The following is a 24,908-nucleotide window of genomic DNA, read 5'->3' as shown; positions in this document are numbered from 1 at the left end:
AGTTATATCGCTCATAGCTAATTCTATAAAACGGACACCAACATTTTTATCAGCCAAATAAATATTTCAATTTTAACATGTTTACCAAATTATGTGCAGCTAAGAAATTCTACTGAATAGTATGTTTGAAAGATCAATTTGGCACAGTAAAACACTGGATTAATTTGAGTTGTTAAAAGCGCACTGTTCATCAATATTTTGACTGGATATCGAGTGAGTTTCACCAAACAGATCGCCGGCAAATATCGGAGGCACTCAAACGCACAAATATTCCCGCTAAGCTTTCAAACGCGTTTATTTTGCCACAAAGGTTAGTCTGCATGGTTCGGTAGTCGATTGCCTGCTAACCCCCTCTCTGCCATCCTGAAAGCTTATTCAGCCAGGATAATCTCGTCTAATATACTTGACGATGCAGAAGCCAGTGGTTTAACCTTATCTAGGTAAATGAATACACATTTTCCACAAACTTAACCAAAAAAATTAACGGACTTTCTTCCTTTGGTGATGCACAAAATATAATTGTTTTCCTCAGATTTAGCTAATTTCCCTAAGCTATTAGCTTCATAGGCGAATTGACAATAGAATTGTAATTCTGCAATACTCTTTTTAATGTATTATTTACATAAATATAGTATATTTTTTATTTAATATCTGGTAAGCAAACAGTAATGCAAACTGTTCTACAACTGTTTGCTTTGGTTGTTTACATTGTAGTAGATAATACATTTTATCTTGCTTCCGCAAATTATTTAAGCTCTTAGATTCGGTTTTTCCAAACGCTTAGTTTATCTATTTCTATAATACCCCAGCTTATAGGGGCCAGAGCATCCAGCTCTATGAGCAGGATGCATGCGTGCATATGCATGGATGAATGGATATTTATAAATTCACGACACGGGAAAATCAGTGTTCTCGCTTGTGAGTGTGATCAAAAATTTATGAAATTTCATATTTTCTAATAAATGGGAAAAATGGTAGATTATTTTTTCTAACAATACAGATTTTAAGTCGGAAGAGTCACGCACGCAAAATTATTAAATCGCCTACATTTTAATAACGCCAGCTTTTTCACGAATCCCTTTCAAAACCCCATCAAGGCACTTGAATCTGGAGAAAGTGGAGGTTAATTCCTTGCTCCAAAAGCACTCTTAAATTGAGATGGCAATAAAGCTTGCGCCGCATAATGTGAAAAAAAATCTTGTTCTGTTATCGATTCATTTGAAAAACGTATAGTTGCTTAAATATTAACGGAAATCATATTGAACATTTATTTTAAAATATCACTGTAGCTATAATTTTGTATTTATATTTTTATAGACGTATTTTTTGCTATGAAATTACATGCATTTTCTACAACGTTGCACTTTTATTCATTGATTAGGTCAAGTATGATCAAATTTTGACACTTATTTATTGAATTCCATATACAAAACGTAACGACTTTGAGAAATTTCGAAATAAAATAAATTATAATTTGAAAACGATTGATTTCACAGCTGAAAGTGAAAATGCAAATTTGTAGCTTTGTAAATTGTCTATCTAATGACGTTCAATGGAATTCTTAACAGATCTGTGGTGATTGGAAGAACATATTTTTTGTATCTTTAACTGTTTTTTTTTGCTTCTGCAGTGAATTTTTAGATGCCTATGTTTTTAAGCAAAATTTTACTAAAATCGCATCTGCAGGGTTTCAAGCTGCATTCCACGGAAATAATGGACTCTCTCACACTAAAAAAAACTGCCCTGTAGATTAGAGATATGTTAAGTCAAAAGCCATGATTCTAATTCAACAGTCAAGATTAGATGCACATGTCGAAAACGACAGTAAAAACCTCTATTTAGTATCTATCTTGACCGACTAATTAAATGAGATGTAAGGGAGATAAACTAGACTAGACTGACGCATGACCAAGATTAACACCTTATTAGTTTTATTTATTTAGGTATTATAGACAAGCTAATAAGTAAATAATAAATGTGTCACCGAAAAGTGAGATATGTTCAAAAAGCAAATTTATAAATTTGCCAACAATATTTAGTACTTATAGCTCATGTTCTTGTCAATCTTTAACATTAGATACACTAAATCGCGTATTGCCCAACTAAGAAGCAGAAGAGAAAATGATAATATTTTACTGATACCAAACCTTTAATCAATTGGGAGGGCTTCCATCAGTTAAAATTTTGTGTTTCAATTGAGTTCCCAAAGTAATCATATAAACATTTGTTTTTAAACTAGACTATTTATTTCATAAGTGTTATCACATAACTGCGCAATTTATCATAGAATTGCTCGACTCAACTTTAGAATGGGACCTCATAACTACGGTTTCCATCGTTCATTTAACACCTTGCTTTTCTTTGGCCCAACAATAAATGTTTCCGCAACACATAAATGGTTATAGCATATGTAGGAATTCTGTGCTGATTCGGATTTCGTTTATCCGAAAACCATCTAAATTGTGAAATTTATAACGATCAGTTCAGCTTCAATAAATAATGCTTTTAACAAGTTAAGAGTGTCTATAAATAAAAAGATATCCAGCAAATACCCCCCAAAGGGACAACCACGCGAACACTGTAGGAGATCGGCACACAACTGCGCTTTAAAAGCTGTTAACCCTTGGATGTCGACATTGAATATTAGAAAAGTATTGGCTTGTATAGGTTTTATTGAAGTAATGACCCTTCTCAATATTATGAGCGTGATACTGCTTCCTCAAGGACAATTTTTCAATTAATAGCTACAACGTTGGGCGAAAATCAGCTTCACCCAACAGGAGTCCTCTTTCTATATTTTGGCTCCACAGGCCACGTATGCATGTAATAATTTTACATGTTAGGATGTCACAAACACTTAATATCATTGTGAGTTTAAATCATTAGTTAACTATCAACTGATTGGGAAACATTTTACTTACATGAATTTGCAGGAGAATCTTGTTGAACGCCCAGAGCCATCGTGCATGTGCAGTCACCTTTTCCTTTTGTTCATCTTCTTCGTATGCAGTTTTCTGTAAATCATCATGCTGCAATTTAGTAATGTGATTTTCCTCGGGAATGTTCTCGCGATAATCAGTTTGTATGGTAACAGTTGGCACTACTGTTGGCGAGTGACGAACTGAACCTCGACGTGGAATTCCTGCAAATTAGTGTTCTTTAATTTATATGTGGTTAGAAGTTCAACTCATTGGGATGATTTTTTGAAATTAAAAAAAAAACCAGTCTGTAAAACTTACAAGCTAACTTTTTGTCTTTTAGCTTCGTTCTGAAGGCGTATAAAATTCAACAGGTTTAAAATTGAGTTATTCCTTAAAGGCGTTAAAGGCTTAGAGAAATACGAAAGAGGCTTCATCAGTTCTTGCATTAATAAAACTAAATTTTAACAACTAAATCAACATGAAATACAGGGTGACTCAAGATTAGGTGCATTTCCTTTAGGGGGGCAGAGGTTAGAGGGGCTAACTTGGGAAGTACGAGAAAAATTTAGAAAATATTTTTTTGAAGATATTGACAGTTAAAAAATCTTACTTATTAAGTATTGCTTGTATATTGAAATGCTCCCATGTCTGACGGAGCCTATTGGCGTACTTAAGCATTTGTAAAGAAAAATTACGATATTTACATCAAATTATGAAAAAAACTATATTGAAAAAGTACTCTTCTACAATTTTTTCTTCTGGTCTGGTGTTTTACAAATATCTCATAAGGTTTTTTTCAGAAGAACTATTTTTGTTTACTATTTTCCTGTACGCCCTAAACGCTGCCGGACGACTCTAAATGACGCCAATTTAGATGATAAACTCCCTATAATGATTTGCGCTGTTCTAAAATAAATTCAAGTGGCAACAGGCATATCTAACATCATTCAATTGTCTTATTAAAGACCAGCCCTTACCATAAAATACCACTTGCATAATTGCATCAACTTAATTTACTTACATGCATTTCAGACGAATTTCATAGTTTTACTATTGAATTTATTCGGACGAATATTTAAACACACCGCCACTAAACAGCATATAATTAAACGAACAGCTCAAAAACCTTTACTAAATTGGGAGTAATATTAAACTTTGCGCAATAAATAACATGCCAGAACGTTCCGGTCGGCATCTTGCTGCCACTTCTAAAACTGGTTTACCGATCAAACAATACACATAGAGTTGAAAGTTTACTTTAACTGTGTTTATTGTAGAATCAAAGGTTTCAGATGGCAACTGATGCCAAGTTGCATGTTGATATAAAAAGTAATTTGGACAAATACTAATTTTTGCAAAAATCTGCAAGATTTAACGTTAAATAAGATGTATAGAAATAATGCTATCTGGAATGAATGTTTAGCCAGATCGACCATGAAACCATGAAACCAGTTAACCATGAAACCAGTTAACCATGAAACGTTTCCAAAGCTCGCCTCTTAAGTGGCACTTTAAATGTTTTTATTGAGGAAATATTTTTTTAACCACCTTTTACAATAACCATTGTAATTGTATTGTGGGTGTATAAAAGACCAGCAAGAAACTTTTTGTATAACTGTTGTTTGCACAAATTAACTGGCGATGAATAATTATTAGCTTTTCCACTTGTACATATAGTCAATTAAGTATCCCTCTATTCTACGAGTCAGCTGGATAGAATGAAACGTTTCTATGTATTCATATAATTTAATACAGTTGGTCAAATGTATGTATGCAAATCGATCTGACAAATCAAAAAAAATAAATCGGTTGAGCAAGTAAAGGGAATTTTTGAGAGTTAAACTCTACAAAATATTGTGTATGGCATCAATAAAAATAAAACGAAATTGACTTTTATTTTAGTTTTTTATATCGTAAACTATTCTAGAGCTCAAGAAAGAGAAACGGGATTGGGATTGTRACTCAGAAGGACGATCCTTGGCTWTCCCTGTATTTGTCGCAGTGTTACAGTTATTTTGTTTATCATTTTTCTGCGCTCGTATAGAAGAMCCTCATATAYCCAACAATGTTGGATAGATTGTGGAGTTGTCASGGTGTCTTATTTTTCCAATTGGTCTTCGAGCCATCTATTCYRTTTTTTGTATGAGTTTTCTCCACCGCGTTTAATTTTASTTTGTTTTCATAGTCTAATAGTCATTTACACRTGGATTTSTATATCTTCTGATTATTTCTGTCTCCGTATTTCGCTTTTGTTTCAATTGTTGTTTTTTGTAGACTGTAATTGCAAGAGAAATATTTATATTGGAGTTGGAAAAGTTGAATTACTTTATATCCATTAAAAAACTGGCTGTTGTTCGTGGCGTTCATATGCGTTGTTTGTATGTTTTGGTTTTGTTTATAATACAATGGTTTATTTTGTTCAGTTGCTTTAGAATCAACTCTTGAGCTTTCGGGTTCATACTTATAAGAAATTTACTCTTAATACTCCTTTTCCAGTTCTATCCTTCATTATTCCAGTGTTCATTCATAAGAAGGACCTCCGTAGCTGTTAACATTGCAGCAGGCAGTGCATTTCAACAAAATATCCTGGCATGACTTATCGTAATAAAAGCTTTAAAAATTAAAATAAAAAATTGCCCAAAATTTATAGAAATACTGTTATTGAACCAAAGAGAGGAACTTAATAAAAACTAGTTTAATTGAGTTACAGTTACCAAAAGTTAAAGGTTATGCAAAATTTTGTTCAAATTTAATGTGTCGTACAGCTTTTTTCATACCTCGATATAAAATTGTAACTGTGAGCACCGTAAAGTTCCGACTGAAATACTATTGTCCTAGTTAGAGTCAGAGTTACAAGCATGATGGTTGTCGTAAGTAAAAGTAATTATAATTTTTCAATAATGTTTTCGATGGTTGAACGAAGCATTTACGTATCAATATTAGGAGGGAAGGAAAAGGTAAGTACGTTTATTAAGTCAAGTTTTTCATACCCTGCAGGCCAGTTTTACAATCTAAATTCACTATAAGGCTGATCTGCAGAACCTGATTGATTTGTAAGATTTAAATTTATTACTTCCACTGACATATTGCACTTAAAAAATGTGAACTTCCATCTTTATTTATCATTATTGTTATATTATTTATCATTATTATTACGCTGAGTCTGTACATAATTCATAGAAGGTATGAAACGATGAAAGAATAATGTGAATTTTTTCAACTAAGTGACTTACACAACTAGGAAAAACATTCTAAAAATCAATAATTTTTGCCTTTTTGAGTTGCCTTCCGACAATATTTGAGAATCACTTTGAAAAGTATATATAATTTTAAATAAAAAGCTTAATTTATATCTCAGATTTCCAATAACTCCATTAGTTCCAAAGCTAATTCAAGTATGAAACATCGCATGATTATGAGAATTTTGCAGAAACTTCTAGAGAGTTTTTCTTCTAGTTTACGAATTGTTCACTTCTTTCGAACCAAAGGTTGTCTAAATTCAAAATTTTTGGTTTTGCATAGTGCTTTTCGAGAAMTTTCTAAAGGAAGGAGATAATTTCTGTAAACAACTGTAATTTAATAATTTTCCTAATTTTTTCAAAGGTGCAGTTGCAGMAAATTTAGATATGACGCGCCCGTACTATTTGTCGAAATTTGCCCACAATTTTTAAATCGAGTAATTGAACAAAAATTGTAGTAAAAAYCATAGCTACTTTAYAACAGCAATTATTTACATTGCCTTTGGGTTTTGGCGGGCAAAAGTTCATTAAACCACGTCGATTTCGTGAATAAATATTTCGTACTGTCCATGCATCCATGGAGAATCATTAAACTATAAATTACAATAACCATGCTTGCAATGTGGATAGCAAATTATTCAATCGTAATATAAAGTGAGTCATAAGTATCGAATGATCCAAAAACTCATTTAATTTTTATAGAATTTATTGTGCATGCAACACCAATTTATGGCAAATTGCTTGGAAAGCCCGGATTGTTGTCGAGTTTGCTGTATTTGGCAAACTGAGTTTATTTTTTAACAGTACCTAACAAAATTTGAATTAAATTGTTTTCAATTCTCTGTATTCCACGAGTTTTCAAATTTTGAGCACAAATATATTTAAAATCCTCCTGCTAGATCTATAAGTGCCCCGTAATAGAGTGATAAGCAAAAGGCGTTGTTGTAGGGATCAGTTCAATCATTTAATGTTTATTAAACCGTTTATGGTGAATGCCTTTATAGACGAAAGTCGATTATAGCGATTTTATAGAATTTCGCCCTTGCGATCTTATGATTGCCAAAAATCTATTCAACATTATTTCCCAATTCTTAAATAAAAGTGCGTTTGCTATGTCTTAACGTAAAAATGAAAGGCACAACTTGTTGTTCGGGCCGGATATGAAAGTACACTTATGACAAAAGTTCTGAGTCATCTTTTACATTGTAAAAAAACTGTTTCTATTGAAATTTAGAATGATGTTTTAATTGAAGTACGTACCACTAGCATCAACTATTGATGGTTTCCTTCCAAGAGTATCCTCAAAACCAGGATAACTATCTGATAGTTTTCGAGAAGATGCAGAATCACTTGTTCGTCTGCCTAGAGATACGGACGATCTCTGTTGCAACGAAGGATGATAGGGATCTACAATTGTTATCTGTGACGAGCCCCTCCGCAAACTACCAGTTTCCTCATCAACAACGCTATCATTTGCTGGAGAGTCATGCTGATTTGTGGACACTTTAGTAACAACCGGCGCCTTCGGATAATCAGATTGGTGGCCACCTAAAATCACATATCGTTCACAAATTATTTCAACCAAGACTAGAAGAAGCCCTCAAGTTCTTCGAAGATTAATTAATGCGGTTCAGCCCATCAAGTACTCACCACCAGTATTTCCAGCATCTTCATCAACATAACTGTCAATACTTTCTTGCGCTTCCAGATACGGCTCTTCTTCGTATTCACTGTACTGTTCAACCAAAGCTCCTCGTGGATACCCACTGATATTATTGGACTGAAAGCTGCCGGAATCTTTCGCAAATTTATTGGTGTCTTGGTCGTATGAAGAAATCGGTTTCGTCGTGTACCCAGTAACTTGGTTTTGCTGATAGCCATTCACCTAATTTGTTAGAATGCCGTTTTAAATAGTTGTGCAAACAATTTGATCAAGAGAAGTGAAATAGCACAATTTGAGGAGCGGTAGCAGTATCAAAATGTATTCAGATATTGGGAAGACTAAAGCAAATATCAAAAATAATTAAAGCTTTAATTCTTTGGACCAGAGACACTTTTCAATTCCAAACCTCCTCATTCTTAACGTGTAAATCAGAAGATTGTGTTGGGAATAAACTATTATTTTAAAGCTCAAACACATTTCAGAATCAATAGCTTTTTATGTTGTGTTAAGATTTTTAATTTTCTTTTGGGACTAACTTACCTGATTTTTATCTAAACTATTCCGTTTCTGGTCCGATATCTGAGTCCCAATGTAGCTTGAAATTTGCTGGAAAGTATTGTCGATGGACTGCTGGTGACTGAGATAGGGATGTGTCAACGAATGATCCACAGATTCTTGTTTAACCATGGTTCTTTGGTTCCGTAATGCAGTCTGATTGTTCATCTAAAATCCAAACATGCTAGTTATGTTTTCTTTCAAAGTGTAAATATTTTGTTGGTCGTTTCGTCAATAATGCTGTCAAACAATAATTTTTGAGGAAGTTTAATTGGCCCCTTCATGAGGTAAAAAAAGTGCGGAGTAAAATATGCACTATTATAGCAATTAGATCTTTTCCCCCAGAAAAGTTGTAGTCTAGAAAAGAACCATATGCAAAAGGACTAATAAACTAAATAACACTAATCAAATATGAACAAGAACATTAAAACTGTAATTGCATAAGATACAGAAATGTTTTTATTGTCCATATATTTCGGAGGAAATTCTTACCATTGTAGTAGCGACTGATGTTGTCGAAGTCGTATCACATATTGCTTTGGTTTTGGAATGATGGTCTCCAAAGCTTTCAGGCACATGGGCTGCAGTTCTACTTTCCCCATCATCAACGATGGAAAACCTGGCATAGTCACTGTAAGGTATCGATTTTGCTTGATTGTACTGATTGCTGCTATTCACTGACGACACAACTGTCTCAAAAGAAGACTCCTTCAATTCATCATCTTTACTTTCTAAACTATCAGTGTTCTGGAACTGGAGTAGCGGACTATTGCTACCTAGTTGCTTTGAATAGTAACTATTAGTGTTTGTGTGTTGTGCGTTAAAATATATGCTATTAATGTTATTTGCGGTACTAGTTCTAGTTTCACTGACGGAAGGTTTTGTGGCGGCGAAACTTGTTACAAGATTGTCTTCTTCTGGAAGGTTGTCTTCTATGCTGCGATATGCGTAATTATAGTCTTCGTTATAGTTCTGAGCACTTGCCGCACCTGCAAAAGAAAAGGCAGGGGTTAAAATGGCACTTACTGCCCGAAATGAATGCAAGCCGAAATTAAATAAAACGCAATTTATTTTCTATTTATTGGTTTACGTCCGTCATTTTTTTCGTTTATTTCAAATGTTTCGTATGCAATGATGAACGTTTTAATTATGGTAAAAGCTAAAAGTAAGATTTTATGGCACAGCATTATAGATTGAAACTCAGTTTATATATCGTCGGTTTAAAGCTAAAAGTGACCAAGTCCAAAATTGCTGTTTTGGGTTTGTTGACCAAGTAATAAAAATATATATTTGTCTCAATGCCACACAAACGGGTGCACTAAAATATATTTTTAATGACCAAGTGTCCAAAAGGATTCTGATATAAATAATTTTTCGCTCGGATTAAAAGTTTTATTTTCCAGAAATGGATATTATAAACATGGTCAGTTTTAGCTTTAAGCCCACTCTAATTATTATAAGGTTTATTTTGGAACACGGTAAAATATCACAAATTGTTTATAACATTTTTGATAAACTTAGGATAAGATAGTGTATTTCTGCACGTCCGTGCTATAAACACACTTGCGAGATGCTTTTGTGGTAAGTAGGAATTGGAAGCCGAATATCTCCCTGACCTTGTGTAGATAACTTTACTGAAAATGTCTAATTATCGTGTACCATACCATAGAACTACAAAAAACCATGATGTTTAAAACTATGTTAGATTTCGGATTTATATAATTTGAATACCTAAATGTTTAAAGAATTAATATTAATCAGATTAGGTTCACTGCGAGGAAGGGAGCGTTACCGTCGTCAGCAAACAAACACCTTGAGCAATAGAATTTCGTACCCTTCCTCTCTCTCATCCGCACAGTTTATGTAATAATTATTTATAAGCTTAATTTGCTCGATCCGAAAATTTTTTCGGCACAATTTTCTCCCAACATTTCTAAAGAAATCTTAATATTGTAAAAAAAATTGCAATTGAGGCGTTTTGAATAAAAAAATCGATTTATTTCAATTCATAAGAGGCAGCAATTTATTCTTCTTCTTCTTCAGAAAGCAACAGTATAAAAACATTTATCACTAACTGAATGTAGAAAATTCCGCATCATTTCAAAATTGTATAGACTAGTTAGGTTGGTATAGACCAGTTAGGAAACTATTCACTTTTGCATCATTAATTACATAATGCTTCCACCACGCGGAATTAGATAGGAACATTACCAATCATTAATAATCATCATTAATAGATTGACTCGGAACTATTTTGGTCAAAAGCTGTCCTATAATTGGCGAGTATTATAAGGCGTTCAACCTGATTTGGTATAAAATTTGTCATGCTATCAATTCGACAGATCGAGCAATAGATTTAGATATGCTTTGGAATATTTCTTTACAGCAAAACAAAAAAGACAAATCCAAAAACAGGAAACTCTATACCAAGTAAAAATTATCTGTTTATTAAATGTGTGTACCTGCTGACTAAAAACTCCTCGCTTTCGGCACATGTATACACATACAATACTTGCGAATATGTTGACTAGATATAACCGTTGAAATGTAATTAATACTAGTTTATTCATCAGCCAGACACCCTGTATTCAGATGCATCTATACTCGTACATATTATCTATAAACACAGACGTAATTAAGTCGTGTTACATCAGATATTCGATCAGTAATTCCGCTGCATTATATATGATTATCAGCTGTACATGTGCATTACTGTGTACAGGAAATTCAGGATTAGCTTTACTTCTTCATTAAACCTTTTCACGCTGTTCGGAAATCTTCCATATTGTACTCAAAAATACGTTTTTTAATTGTCGCACATATTTATAGCTCAGGTATCGTATTATCAGTAAAGACCGCATCATAAAAAAAGTCCGAGTCAGTTTTAAGCATTAATTTCATTGGCTGACCATTGTGACTACGTACTGTAAATTATACTATGATACTAAATAATATAAAAATATACCTAGCAATTATAAAGCTCTTGGTAAAACTTCAGAAAAGTTCAGACGCCAGACGTACAACTCGTAACATTTGCGTGTCCAATATCTCAACTGAAAACTTTTTCCATAAGCTATGCTGAGTTTGAAGGAAACCGCAAATGAGAACAATGACCCTCAGAAAAACTTAAATAAATCGGGGCTAAAGTGGCTTTTCTTGACGGCGATATATTTCCCAATGTTATTAAATACATTATATCGCCAAGACGTGGGCCGAAAATTCATCATTCTCCCACGCATAGTCGGTTGGTAATCCTCAATTTGGAACATCTTTACTTCGATTAGCATAGCAATACCTCTCTGATGAATATGAATAGAATAATCATGTAAAGTAATAAGACCAATGTTTTCTCAGTGGTAGTTTAAATTAGGGATTAAGATGTTGAATTATTTATTTACTGCTGAAACAGCAATGACTAAAATTAATTTCTAAATATGTTTGCACCACTTCCTCAAGTTATTATTAAATTACATTGTTCAACTATTGATTCTTGACCCGTGCAGGAATACATAGATGAACAATATTTCTCCGAATCGGCCTTCTGCTCCTGTATTTAGATACATAAAAAAATTCATTAAATTAAGCATTATACAAACCAAACCATATAAAATAATAAACTCCTTGTTTGTCCATCACATTAAATATTTCATGGCTTTTTCAAATTACATAACAGGAACAAACTATTAAAATAAAAGCAAGATTAATAATTCATTTGGCCTTGTTTCAAGTTTCTGCAAATATACTTATGGATAATAGAATCGAATGGAAAACAAAAGGATCAAACTCCGTAGGGCACAGAAGTWATMAMASTAGAATTGAAAAGAAGTTTTAAAACMAAASTGTCMCWAACWTKKCTAGATGTAGAAATATAATCAGAACWYRAATATATGATCACACGGGTAAACAAAAGTGCTCTAACTGCTACACTTTAGCACATCAGCCATCAATTTATCATAATTTTATTTAAAAAAAAWAGTAAATTTGATGTTGAATGTTTTATAACCACTTTTATAAAATYAAAAATACCCTCTTAGAAATAGTATAAAACCACATAATGCAAAACTTTTACCCATTTTTWAAGATATTTGCGTGATTACCGGACAAATGAGRRACAACGTTTCAGTCYMAARTGTGAAAAAATTAATATTCCGTCACTTGASCATTGCTGAATGAATTCAAAACATATACCTAGAGATTAATAATTACAAAATTTCTAACAAACTATGGTGAGTTTTAAATGGACATTAATGGTGTTATTCAGTTTTCGGTTTTCTTCAAGAGCGAATTTGCTGATTGGATTTCATGTAACACGAAATATGAATCATAAAGACTTGCAGTATATGTTTTATGCTGCAATTAAGAGTCAATCCCAGAATCTGTAAAATTGGAAACTTCCTTTTAAATTTAACCAATCAAGGCTTGTTTTTATACTTTTCTTGATAAGTATGTTGCCCCGCTTGTCTCAATTTGTTCATAATGATATTTGTTGACTGACAAAAATTCGCAGTACTTTGATTATTATTTTCAATTCTTCTACCCATCCATGGTTCAAATCGTTCATTCTAATTTTATTAAAATTTTAACAAATAAGGCGACAAGCTCACCTGCTCTTATGTAGTAATTATCGTAAGTATCAGTTTCTCCATAGTCTGCAGAACTGGTTCTTTTCATCCGATTGTTCCGAATTGCTTTGGCACTGCGGTGGTTGGGATCCGGTTTCGGCAGCTGTCTGCCAGGTGTTGTTGGTAGACTGTTGAAAGCCGAATTTGCAGGAATTTGGACTTTTGCCAAGACCTTGCTACAATTGATAATAGTACAATTATCACCATTGTTTTTATATAATTTATCTCTAGTCGGTTTGGATTGACAAAAAGATAATTTAAGGCTGACAACATAAAAAAATATTGAAAACAAATAGAGGACATTTATCGCAAGACATTTTTTAATGCTTATTGATAATTGAGATTGAACTTAAATATTCGTTCATAAGCGAAATGCTACAGGATTTTATAATGAACAAGCATATGCACAGATCAAATATCTTGTTTGGTATCAGAAATGGTTTCTACCTCTATCTTCAGAAAGTCTCTCTTCAGTTCAATTAAAAATGTAATTGTTAGGGCAAATAGAACTTGCGCGATATTGCTGAGCTATTTCTATCTCCCAATCCCGGGAAAATTGTAATTTGCTTAAGTTAAAAGCTGAAAGGAATGTCGCCAATGTTACATTTCTAATTGGATTGAAACTTGCAGTTAAAGTTGGCTAATTTTTTAAAATGTTAACTAGAGGTATATATAAATAAAATTGCATTAGAATAAAAATAAATGTTTTATATGGAGTAGCAATGAATGAAAAGGCACAAGTGAAAAACCTCTGAGTGTTTTTATTACAAACATCTAGATACGATCGATACTTAATTGGCCCGGACATCCAATGATCTTAGTATCTTTAATCTTAAATGTAGTTCGAAAAAAGACTATCAGCAATAATAGGATTAGGTCTGAAAAGGGCACTACGTGTTCTGTCAGAACGTGCCAATTAAATTATAGCTTTTAAAAAAAGTTAAGCTTTTTTGCTTCTATTTGTTAGCGAAATGTGAAAGGAAATTCGATTAATCGATTGCTCTAAGAGCATTTCAAAAAGTTCAAATGGGAAGCTTTGAGCGTCAATTTGGATTAATTAGTAACTAAAACCAAGTTTCTGTTTAGCTGAGATTTAAAGATATTATGACTGGAGCATGAGCAAGTCGACGCGTTCTTTTAAAGCCTCATAGAGTCTTTACAAGCCCCAAAATAGTAAATTCTAAGTGAGAAGAAGCTAATAGTAATTTAAATCGAGGATAAAAATAAGCAGAATAGAAACGAAGTAGCTAATATCAACAAAATATTTTGGTAGAATGACAATTAATTCGCTCAGCATGGCAACAAAATATTTTATACCAAAAACACTTTGAAGGCTTGTATTTTTATATGCACTGCATATTATTTTACATTAGCAGCATCAATACTTGAATACATATGTTGAAATTTGTCAGTGACCGAATTATTAAATTGGTGAGACTTAGGAAACGATTTTAAAATTTATAAACGAAATATATTAAAATGTTAAAATTTTGAAGCTTGAATGTTGTTGAAAAATTTCATTTATCGATATTAGCAGTTGGTAGACAGCAGATAGAAAAACAGCTCAAGTTTCCAAGTTCTGAAGTAAAAAATGCAGAATGTGTAACACATAACAAGAGCAAACAAATAAATTTTCACAATCGGCAATCAAAAAGTAACGAAATTGCTATTAAGATAAATAAAAATTTCGTACCTGGAGCTCCTTGTTGGGGTTGGTGGAAGGCTAGCTCCTCGATGTGAAGGCGTCTCGAATGTTTTCAAATTATCTTCAGTGTACGAGCTTTGACGACTCGAACTCCGCTTAGTGGGAATTTGAGGCATTTTCCTTCTACCCAAAGGAGTTGTTATGGAAGGTCGGAAGTTATCATCGCCATATCCCATGTACCTACAAATATGTAGTTATTTTTATATAAAACTGTTATGCGGTTCTATTGTGCTTGTAACTTTTTTCAGAAAACTGTTGGCAATGGATTTTCCCCAATTGAAAAAAAATCCGATTTATTCCTGATTTCCCACATTAAAGTGTATCTTTGATGGCATTTCCATTACTTTGACACAGTTGTTCTTTAAAATAAGCACTGAATTTTGAATTAGCGGAAGTAAGAAAACGATTTACTGAAAAAAATTAAACACATTTTAAAAATGTAAACTAATAAACCACATATATTTCCATACGCAAATAAAGAGAATGCATTTTTGTGATTCGTAATAATAATCACCTGTGGGTTGATATATGATTCTGCTCGAACTCGTGTTTTTGTGATACCAAAAACTATTGGTTATAAATTACTGCCGTGGGTAATTTAAATTGTAATTTATTAAATAACATTGCAAACTTAACTATGCGTTTCCCTCTACGAAATCAATTCTATAAAGTGTGTACACACCAGCAAATGTTGGTTACAGAAAACGTAACCCTAAAACTAGAAAGGTACGTAAATATAATGAGACGAGAAACATATTCTAATGGGTCTTAGGAGCAATTTCTAATTAGAGCTATTTCCGTCTCATTTATATCACGCCCTTCGTAACTAGAACCTCTCCAACTGTAAAAGCATTAAAATCCATTACTATTCCATTTTGAGCTTAATTTTGTTTTCCGCGAATTTGCTACGACTAAGATTAATTTTAGCTAGAAAGCTTTCCTGGCTAGATTTACCAGTTTATTCTGTTTATGCAACAGTTAGCTAGGATTTTCAGCTCTTGTAGATAAATGGTTTCAACTAATCGCTAGTTACAAACAATTATTTAAAAGGAAATAATTACCTGTGTTGAAAGTAAAAATAGTTCAATTTTTCGTGGCAAAATAATTTAAACAACTGGCACAAGTTTAGATGTTTGTGATCTATTAAACATGGAAGTATCGAACGTCTCAAGGATTGAAGTAATATTCCTTTGCATTAACTTGTTTTTATAAATAAATGAGTTTTATAGTTTGATTAAAAAGATCAGTATTTAAATAGAATTTCAAATAGCGAAAAATCAAAAAATGTTTAGGCAGTTAGCACAAACAAAATATTTAGTCGGGAAGGTATTAGAATTGAAATTCATATGCACTAAATTAATTTTTGTTAGGAGTTGAGAATTGTTTGACTTAATTATAATATTTTTCCATTTTACTGTGTTAAAATCAAGTCGAATTTATAAGTCGATTAAAAATATCGTATTACTTTTAAATTTCTTGGAATAATTCAATTAAGAAAATGATTTTGTAAATGTAGTAAATATTCCACTATTTTAACATCTCTGAACCATACAGACTGCTATCAGCAGAACCATAATTTTTTGGCATATGTGTGGTGAGCAATACATTTCTATAAGAATATACAAATATATAATTAAGTGAGAGTGTAATTTTTCCGTGTTTCCTTCAACGAACAGGAATAATTTTAATCGCAAAATATTCCCATAGACGTATAATTGTTTTGGATATTTAAGCAAAATAAATTGTAATAAAACGAGTTTCAAGAATACATATATTTGATAAATATAAGCACGCTGAAGCAAAATAAATAGAAAAATTCAAACGAGATACGATTTAGTACTTAGGTTTTTTTACAAGTGATCGTTACATAATAGTTAATGAGTTAGTCTAAATGGTTCGGTTAATAGGAAAAATGTTTTAAGTAGATTGTTATTTTACACTTTCTAAGACATTTAGAAAAAGTTGCAACCGTTAACAAAAATATGTTTTATAGATAAAGATACATAGAAGACATTTGAAAGCGTTGCGAGATTTCATGGATTTTTATGGGAAGTTATTCCAAATTGTTAACGAACCAAATATGCAATCCATACGTACTCTCGGTTCGAAAATGCTGTATTAATAGTCGATCCTAATATTTCGGTTTTTTAGGTGCCGTTACAGAAATATTCTGGATGATAATTAAAAACCTCTTGAAATGTCATTAATAAAATTAGGTCAAACGCACAGCTTCAACTTTTCCTTCCCCTAAATATCCAACGAAATGGAAACGTATGAAAGAGATGTTTCATCACTTTGCTGTATGAGCTGAACAAAAGGGACTAATGAGGAAGACAAATTGCCTACGTTTTCCAACAACGTCGGCACGCTTTCAATCGGAAAAATTAGAACAACAATTTGCTTGAATTATTAAGCGAATTAGAGCCATGATTTAGTACTGAAATGCTCAAAGGAACAGATCCTGTTGTAGACTTTAAAGAGACGTTTCAATTTAAGTATGATTATTAGATTGTGAATTTTTTTTATTGCGTTCTATAAAACGCAAAATGAGTAACACTGAGAAATATGCAATCAGTTCATTTTCCTTGATGTGAGCATAAATCAGCAACATCTTCTTCGGTATATTTTTAGGACAATTTCAGGACATTTTTTATTTTGAAAATGTTTTGAAGAAAGGGAATATTGAACACTGCTGAATTCTGGAGACATTCTGAACGAACTTTGCGTCGAGAGTGAATTGCTAATTCAAACAAAAATATGGACTTATGGGCAGTAAAATTGGTGAACTTTGAACAAATTCATAACTGTTTACAACCAAATACAGCAGTAAAATTAGAAAATCTGGTCAAAGACTATTTGATTTGCTTCATGGCAAGTAAAAACTGGCAAGCCTCAAATTTAAAAGAAAATTTTTCCATTAAATACTGGAACTATAACCATCAGTTCTACTTCCTGAATCGCATGTGGTAAAATTGCTACAAAACAACCAATAAATTTGCACAAATTTACATCAATCGCTGGAAAAAACGACAAATACTGTGATGTGAACGAAATATTGTCGTTTAAAAATTACAGTTGGAATTATTCAATCAAACTGACTAATATATATCTAAAGTAGTAGCAAAAGTGAAAAATTAATTGTAATATTAGCAGTAAAGTTTGTTTAAGTAAAAATTGAAAATATTTAGGACCATTCTTCTCTAACTGAAATTTTAATGGAAAAGGTTGTTCTAGACTACAGCTCAATCTGCTAGCAATAAATTAAAATAAATAGTAAATAAATAAATAAAAAATTAGTTTTTTGAACAGTCAGGTACATATACAGGTTATAATTCGCATAACAAAGCTAACGTAATATAGGTTGAATTAATTGAGCTCAAACGTTACGTATTTGTTGGCTATTTTAAAAGAAGATGAACAATCCGCAGATAAGCAAGACAATTAAATTCAACTTTTGAATTTTGGCCGCCAGATTTCCAGCGTATTTGAATGCAAAAATGGGTCAAATAGAGGAAACTACCATAAACGTTACGTTATGAAGCCTTTCAGTGTAAATAATGGTGTACCTAGGTTGGTCGTTTGCGAGTAGATAGTTCACAGAAACAGTTCTATTCAAAGCGCAGAAATATTAAAACAGTTTCAAGGCGGGCTGGCTAGACTTAAAATTGAGAACAATGGGTGAAATGCATGAACATTTATTAAAGAGAAATCGTGCAGATTTTCGCATTATTCCTGAAACTTTAGACAATAGCGACGAGGTCGGGAGACACATCTGTTATCTTCAACTTCAACAATTTAATTCACTTTATAGCGCTTAGTAAATAATTAACAAAATCAGTTTCTTACCCTTCATCCATCGCCGCTGTGGATGACCTCCGCTTGTGCCCTTGTGCTAGAGGAATTGCGGGCAGTTTTTTACCAGATTTTCCCGCAGATTTGCTCATTGGAACAGTTTCATTGTAGACGTTCCCTCCCGAGTCCCATTGGCGATCCTCTTGGTCCTGCCCGTACATTTCTTCTTGAAAGGGAAATGAAGAGCTGTCGTAATATTCATCGCAGCTTTGGTTCTGATTGAACGAAATGGAACTAAAAGTTTAAAAATTCATTAGGCTAAAGCATTTTACATAAATGAAGTTAACTTGCCTGCTAACGTAGTTAACTTGAGTGACTTCAGCCGCTGTATAAAACGTGGTTTGGCCAGTGTCATAACATGCTGCATCATCATATAAAGTCGTTTGTCTCTCCAAACTTGGTCTCCTCAACGCTAGAACAAAATTTCGGTGTATTATTAAGAGAGGGTGTTACAAATAGAAAACGTGATCCAGATCAAAAGGGAAACTTTATGTCCTGCCTATCTACAAAATCTTAAATGTGTATAATACTAAATTTCTATGAAAAATTCCGCAAATTGAAATACAAATGGATTCAGTTTTTGAAGATTATCAGCATAATCAGCTTTCGTTGGGTAAATTTTTCATTTTGCATTTTGAGTGGTAAATTTTATGCACTGCATTTAATTATATTTTACAGCAATAGCTTTAGTTATGGAGGCACGCAATTTAAAATTTTAAACTATTTTTTGTATTTTATTGTCCAGAAGCTGATTCCTAAATCTACAAGGTTCACTTTTCATTTTTTTCATTTTGAGATTTTGTATTGGTGTATGCAAATACTCTGTAGAAAACGGTTTTATTTTAATATGTAGTACGAATTTACGTCTTTCCGTTATATTTACAAGCAACCCGAAGAGAAAAAGCCTGAAGAATGTAGAGACATTCTTCAAGTGGCCAACGCTGATTTTATGTTTAGTATTAGTATTATGAATTGGAAACTGCAAAAAACACTTTTCTTTGAGTATCCCGTGAAGCTAATTGCAACGTTGGAAATGTTGTGGGAGATGGAAAAATCGTAAAGCTATCAAAAACCATTTAATTATAATCACATGTGTCGAAAACTTAATTAAGTTTAATTCAATTGGAAGGTCTTTTTGTTTATGTTATACATATTATAAGAACTAAGTAAATAAATAGTACTATAACACTGGAAAATAAATCAACCAAAATTGTGAATGGACAATCTTCCGGCATGAAATTTTTTTCAGGCATGAGTTCTGGCATTCTCCTACTGACTTTCCATTAGCTATATTGGCGGGGTGAAGTAGTTTGTTCACACAGAACTTGCATTTTCCTTTTCATAAAGGTGTTCAGAGGTTTTTTGCTTACTGCTGCGTTGCGCTTCATTGTCTATTAGTTGATAATGATCGTCTTTTTCTGAGTCGCACAAAAACCAGTATCAGATTTGGAATCGCACTTTCGCGCATATCCAGAGTCTGTTTCGGAATATCCCAGACTTATGTGATACTCATTAAGACTTTGGTAAAGAAACTTTAACTTTAGTCAGTCTGATGGCATTTTGCCTGTCTTCCATTTCTGCAAATAATTTTGGTTTTGCCGTCCTTGTTTCCTGAATATATTTTTTTCGAATATTTCTGAACACTCTCGACTAGTCGGTTGCCTGTGGCATTACATCAGATTTATGATTCGTCAAGAAGTGCTTAAATTTACAACATGTATATAGCAAGTTTCCCTCCTACTTGCAGAAGCATTATTTTGCCCAAATTGTACCTAAAATGTGTGTTCTACAGTTTTTTCTCTCTCTTGTAGACCCATATGACCGATATTTGTCTCCTGCTTCAGAGAGATTATAAAAAAAAATTGTGCCCCAATTGGGATGAAGCATAGCAAAAGAACAGTATATAGTGAACCAAACAGCCTGCCACTGGAAAATCAGGAAAGAGTAAAAAACTTCAGCGGTAGACAATATAGGAAACACGCACAAAGTTCTGGATTCTAGGTCTAATTAAAAATCGCATATTAGTTTTAAACAACCCCATTTTTCTACTGCAACAACAAGGTTGTCGGGTAACCACAAATAAACTACTGGTGAATTGCGTCTATCAAAGTCACAGTTCCAAAAATTCATAAGTTTTGCAATTTACCTTCGTGCGCCTGTTTTTGAATAATGACGAAAGGCGTTCAACGCGAAGTTGCAAAAGAAAAGACCGGAAAGAAACAAAAAACTGGTAAAAAGCCCAAAGGTTAGTTGTTGGAATTAAGCAAAATTTATTATGCTCCATTTTCGTATCATAAAATAAGGTAACATTCACTGTTCGGTAATATTATATGCCGGGAGTCCTATTCAAAGAGACACCAAAATTCTACAAATTTTTTATTTAGTCGTCGAAACGTCCTTTAGTCGTCGACTGCAAGAAAAATCTACTTGTTTGAGTAAAAAATTTCATGTTTCAAATTTAGTAACTATTTTAGCTGATTTGTATTGACATGAAAATTCTGTATATGGTTTAAATAAGATATAAAAGTGCTAATTCACGGCAACACATTTTGAGCTCTACATTCCAGTTCCCAGTTGAGCTAAACTAAACTGAAATTGTTATTGTCTCAGTATTTCCTATCATTCGACAATTGGAAATTCTAAAAGAAAATTCAAGCTTATACACGGTGACTGATTGACTCCAGTCCTTATATTTATTTACAGATGAACTACCAGTAGAACAAAAGAAAGCGAAGGATGTGGTCGCACTTCAGACCAAACAAAACAAAACCGAAGTACCTTCATCGCAACCAGTTAAAGAAGTTAAAACTGCTACAAAGAAAGCAGCGAAAGCAAAAGCAACGAAACTATGAAACTTTACCGACATGACTTTATGATAACATTATTGGTGAAATAAATTTTATTTCACATTATTCATTGCTGCTTTATTAGTCACATTATTCTATCAGATTTAATGGCAAGCCGCTTAAAATTTTAAGATTTTCTGGTCAGCTTTTGCCATAACCAAAAAACTGAAAAAATGGGGAAAAATGGGGTGTCCAAGTTAAGGATGCATTGCATAGGGATCTCCAAAACCGTAAAAGATACAAAGTCGGTTAAGTTACGAAAAGATCTGCAGTTATCGCTTTTGTCACGTTTATTTAATGCCTACAATGCACAAACTTAAATTTTACACATAACAGTAATTGGTCCGAAAGAATATCAAGCAGACGCTGGCAAAATGCATTTGCAAAACTCGAAGAATACTTATTGTTCACATTTGAAAGCACTCCTAATATGTAACCGATACCACTAAAGCAGGAAAATTGTGGTAAATTAAAAGAAGCTGTTAAGTACCTTTCTTAACTGCTGCTTGAATTCCATAACAAACTGGATCCACAGATAAAGCAGCATCCACACTATCCATGCTTTGGTTGTAGAAAGAGCTTTCGCAGCTCTGCCAGACATCTTGACTGCAAATAAAACAGTTTCAGTACTTAACACGGAAATATAACTAAGCTGTATAAGAGTGGGTAAAATTATGTATTGCAAAAGTATTGACAATTAGATAGTATGGCACTGTATATTAGTGTGAAACTAACAAGTTGGTATTGGTGAATAAGCTGCTAAGCTTGAAATAATGTGCCTAGAATAGTGCGTAGGAGTGAAGAAGAATCTAGATAGCGTTTACTACTATGTTTACCTTTCTTCGCTTTCCCTTTGATAATTTCGCCGTCGGCTTTAAAGAGAATTATCAAGTCAATATTTGAGTACCAATTAGTATCTAAGGTTTTACAATCAAGTTGATATTGAAGCATCATGGACTTTATATTGTAAGGGATGAGTATTTTCTTAAAATGTYCATTYATTATTTCAGTGCTCGTTAAAGCTTTGAATAAACCATTGAGCATTAATTTGAGATCGAAATTAAGAGTAGCTGATTAAATATAAAACGTTCTACGGGAACCGAAGTTRATCGTGGTATTTTCATTTCAATCGAACATCGGTCATATTTCAAATTATAGAGCTGACYGCACTGAATTATCAATATGATGTTAACAATTTAAATGCGGTCGTGGTACAATAAGAGAATATTTTGGACATTTTTTTTTKAGTATTATCAAAGAATTTGATTTCTGGTTGATGAACARTCGAGGTTTTCTACTCGCCTTGAAATATAAGCAATAATAAAATTATTTATAAGTTTAACGTAAAAATTGGCGAAAACCTGTATCTATTTAATAACGCTTTAYTGAAGATGTCACAGTAATATATGATCCCCTCGTCTAGAAAAGTTTTCCTCTACTCCGTTTTTCGGAGCATTTGGAACCAATAAGTTAGCTACTACGTCACCGCAAATGTTGACACTCCAGCTGTGTTGAAAAGGAAACTCAGCTAATACGAAGACTCTCTATCTATTTACTACACCATTTGTGTGGAATGTGTGTTCATCTTGGAAATGATAATGAAATTAACAGGTATTTTGTACCAAACATAATTCGTTTTCAGAAGAGGACCTACTCAGTTATACCTAATTAAACGAGAAAGTGTCAAATTTATCAATTAAAATGCAAGAACGCAACATTAACAGAAGTGATATGAAAGCGCTAAAATGGGCTGTTAGAAAATGTAAACTGAATGTCTACAAATAAATGGTTGTTTTTGTTTTGTTGCAAATTGTTTGCTGTTGTTGTGCGTGGCGACTGATGCGTCCAAAAATAATACAATAAAAACAATACAAACCGTTAAAAAAAATGGTAAAAAATGTAAAGGTTATTACTGTGAAATTGGGCAATTGGTGAAAGACCTATTACCTAATAGAAGCAAATATACTTAATTGTACTTATTAATTTGATTTTTTAATAAACAAACAAGTTTGAAAATGTTGATCTTAGAACCTAAAGAATTGAACACCAAAATTAAATATTTTATGTAGTTTAATACCAATATGGATTATCAAACCTTGAAGAATGGAGGCCTTACCAAGATATAAAAGCATCAAGCAAAAGTAATTATTTAGAAAAATGCTGTTTGATTGCACAACATAAAAGCGCCACGTACTGAGATAAAAAATCTGTTATCAAGTCGATATTCGGCATCGACCTATATAGAAGAGAAAAGGTGGACAATCCCTTATAAATCTCTGCTTTGATGTTCCACAACTCCTTTTTTTATTGCACTGATTTAAACCGCGTTTGGACGGATATAGTAAATCGTAAACTTAAACGATTAATAATATTTTCAGTTCCATTTCACCGAAAGGTTATCAAGGTTCAATCAATAAGGGCAACCTTGTCAAATAAACTAATTTGCATCCTCAAACAAAAAGAAACGAAATTCCCATGAAGGAAATATGCAAATGGTGAAGTATCGTAAATAGAAAGGTAAAAGTGCTTAAGATATCTGAAATCTAACAGAGTAAACGGAAAGTTTGTTAGAAGTTTCAAGGTTCCCGTATAGCTTTTGTGTGTGCATAATTAATCTAGTATGGGCACTTAAAACTTAGAACGTTTTAATGTGAAAGACCTAGAAGTTTAATTGTATGGCATAAATCATAACAAATATAGAACACATTTTCATTTAATAGATAGATTTAACTAGATACGCATATTTTTACAAACGTTATGCTTAGTCAAGTTTATCGAGTGAGTTTTCACTTGGTGAGTTTGGAATCAGTGCATCGAATGGTAAAATAGTCCCAGTGAAGTTACGCATTTGCACTACGCGTAGTGATTGTGAATTTTTTCTATATTCCTCCAATATTGTCAGTCAGACAACATCTTCTGGTTTCGAAATGTTCAGTCAAACATTAACGTAAATATTTCCAAACCCTTCGGACGCGCCAATATAGCCATATGTCACATACAACGATATGTCCCGATGCCTGAGACAGTTTCCTACTTCTCTATAGAGTAAATATTATCAGTTTCTCGTACCTGAAAATATCTGGTTTGCTTCTGGGCCTGCTGTTATAAAACAACGGATCCGAGTCGATGTTGTTCTCCGCATAGTGGCGCAAAGTCCCTCCTGGAATATTGCTGCTGTAGGAATTGTAGTCGTCAATGTTTGGAGAAAACCTCTAAAATCAAAAGACACCAAATTTTACGTTTTTCAAATCAAATTTAATGGATGTTCAGACGTGATGCCAAAGCAAATCGATACATACATAATCTTGAATTGTGAAGAGATGGAAAACAGGTTTAGTGTAGTATACAATGTATTCAATATAAAATGAGCCAGTATATCCACTACTGAAGCTGGTTAAATGAGGAAAATGATGAGGAATTAAAACACTATATGACCTATTAACTGACTTTTTGGGAACAAAACAAGATTCTCTAATTTCACCAGTATGGCTCTCTTTTTGGGGTT

The 24,908-nt window shown here is 32.9% G+C and overlaps 1 protein-coding gene across 1 annotated transcript; it reads right to left on the bottom strand.

Annotated features, from left to right (window-relative positions):
* Positions 1-2,848: 2,848 nt before the first annotated feature.
* Positions 2,849-24,615, bottom strand: LOC125503292 (the record flags this gene model as incomplete). Its single annotated transcript, XM_048663361.1, has 11 exons — positions 2,849-3,142; positions 7,421-7,708; positions 7,811-8,045; positions 8,364-8,546; positions 8,871-9,367; positions 12,983-13,176; positions 14,694-14,885; positions 18,552-18,791; positions 18,849-18,969; positions 21,894-22,009; positions 24,473-24,615. Coding segments are annotated over 11 exons (2,469 nt in total), but the record flags the coding sequence as incomplete, so codon positions are not given.
* Positions 24,616-24,908: the final 293 nt, after the last annotated feature.

This window comes from Dendroctonus ponderosae, unplaced genomic scaffold, assembly GCF_020466585.1.
Source record: "Dendroctonus ponderosae isolate FM_Combo_2020 unplaced genomic scaffold, Dpon_F_20191213v2 Dpon_F_20191213_172, whole genome shotgun sequence".
In the NCBI taxonomy this organism is placed as follows: Eukaryota; Metazoa; Arthropoda; class Insecta; order Coleoptera; family Curculionidae; genus Dendroctonus; species Dendroctonus ponderosae.
The sequence above is the reverse complement of the archived record's forward strand: the minus strand, read 5'-3'. Positions and strand labels throughout refer to the sequence as shown.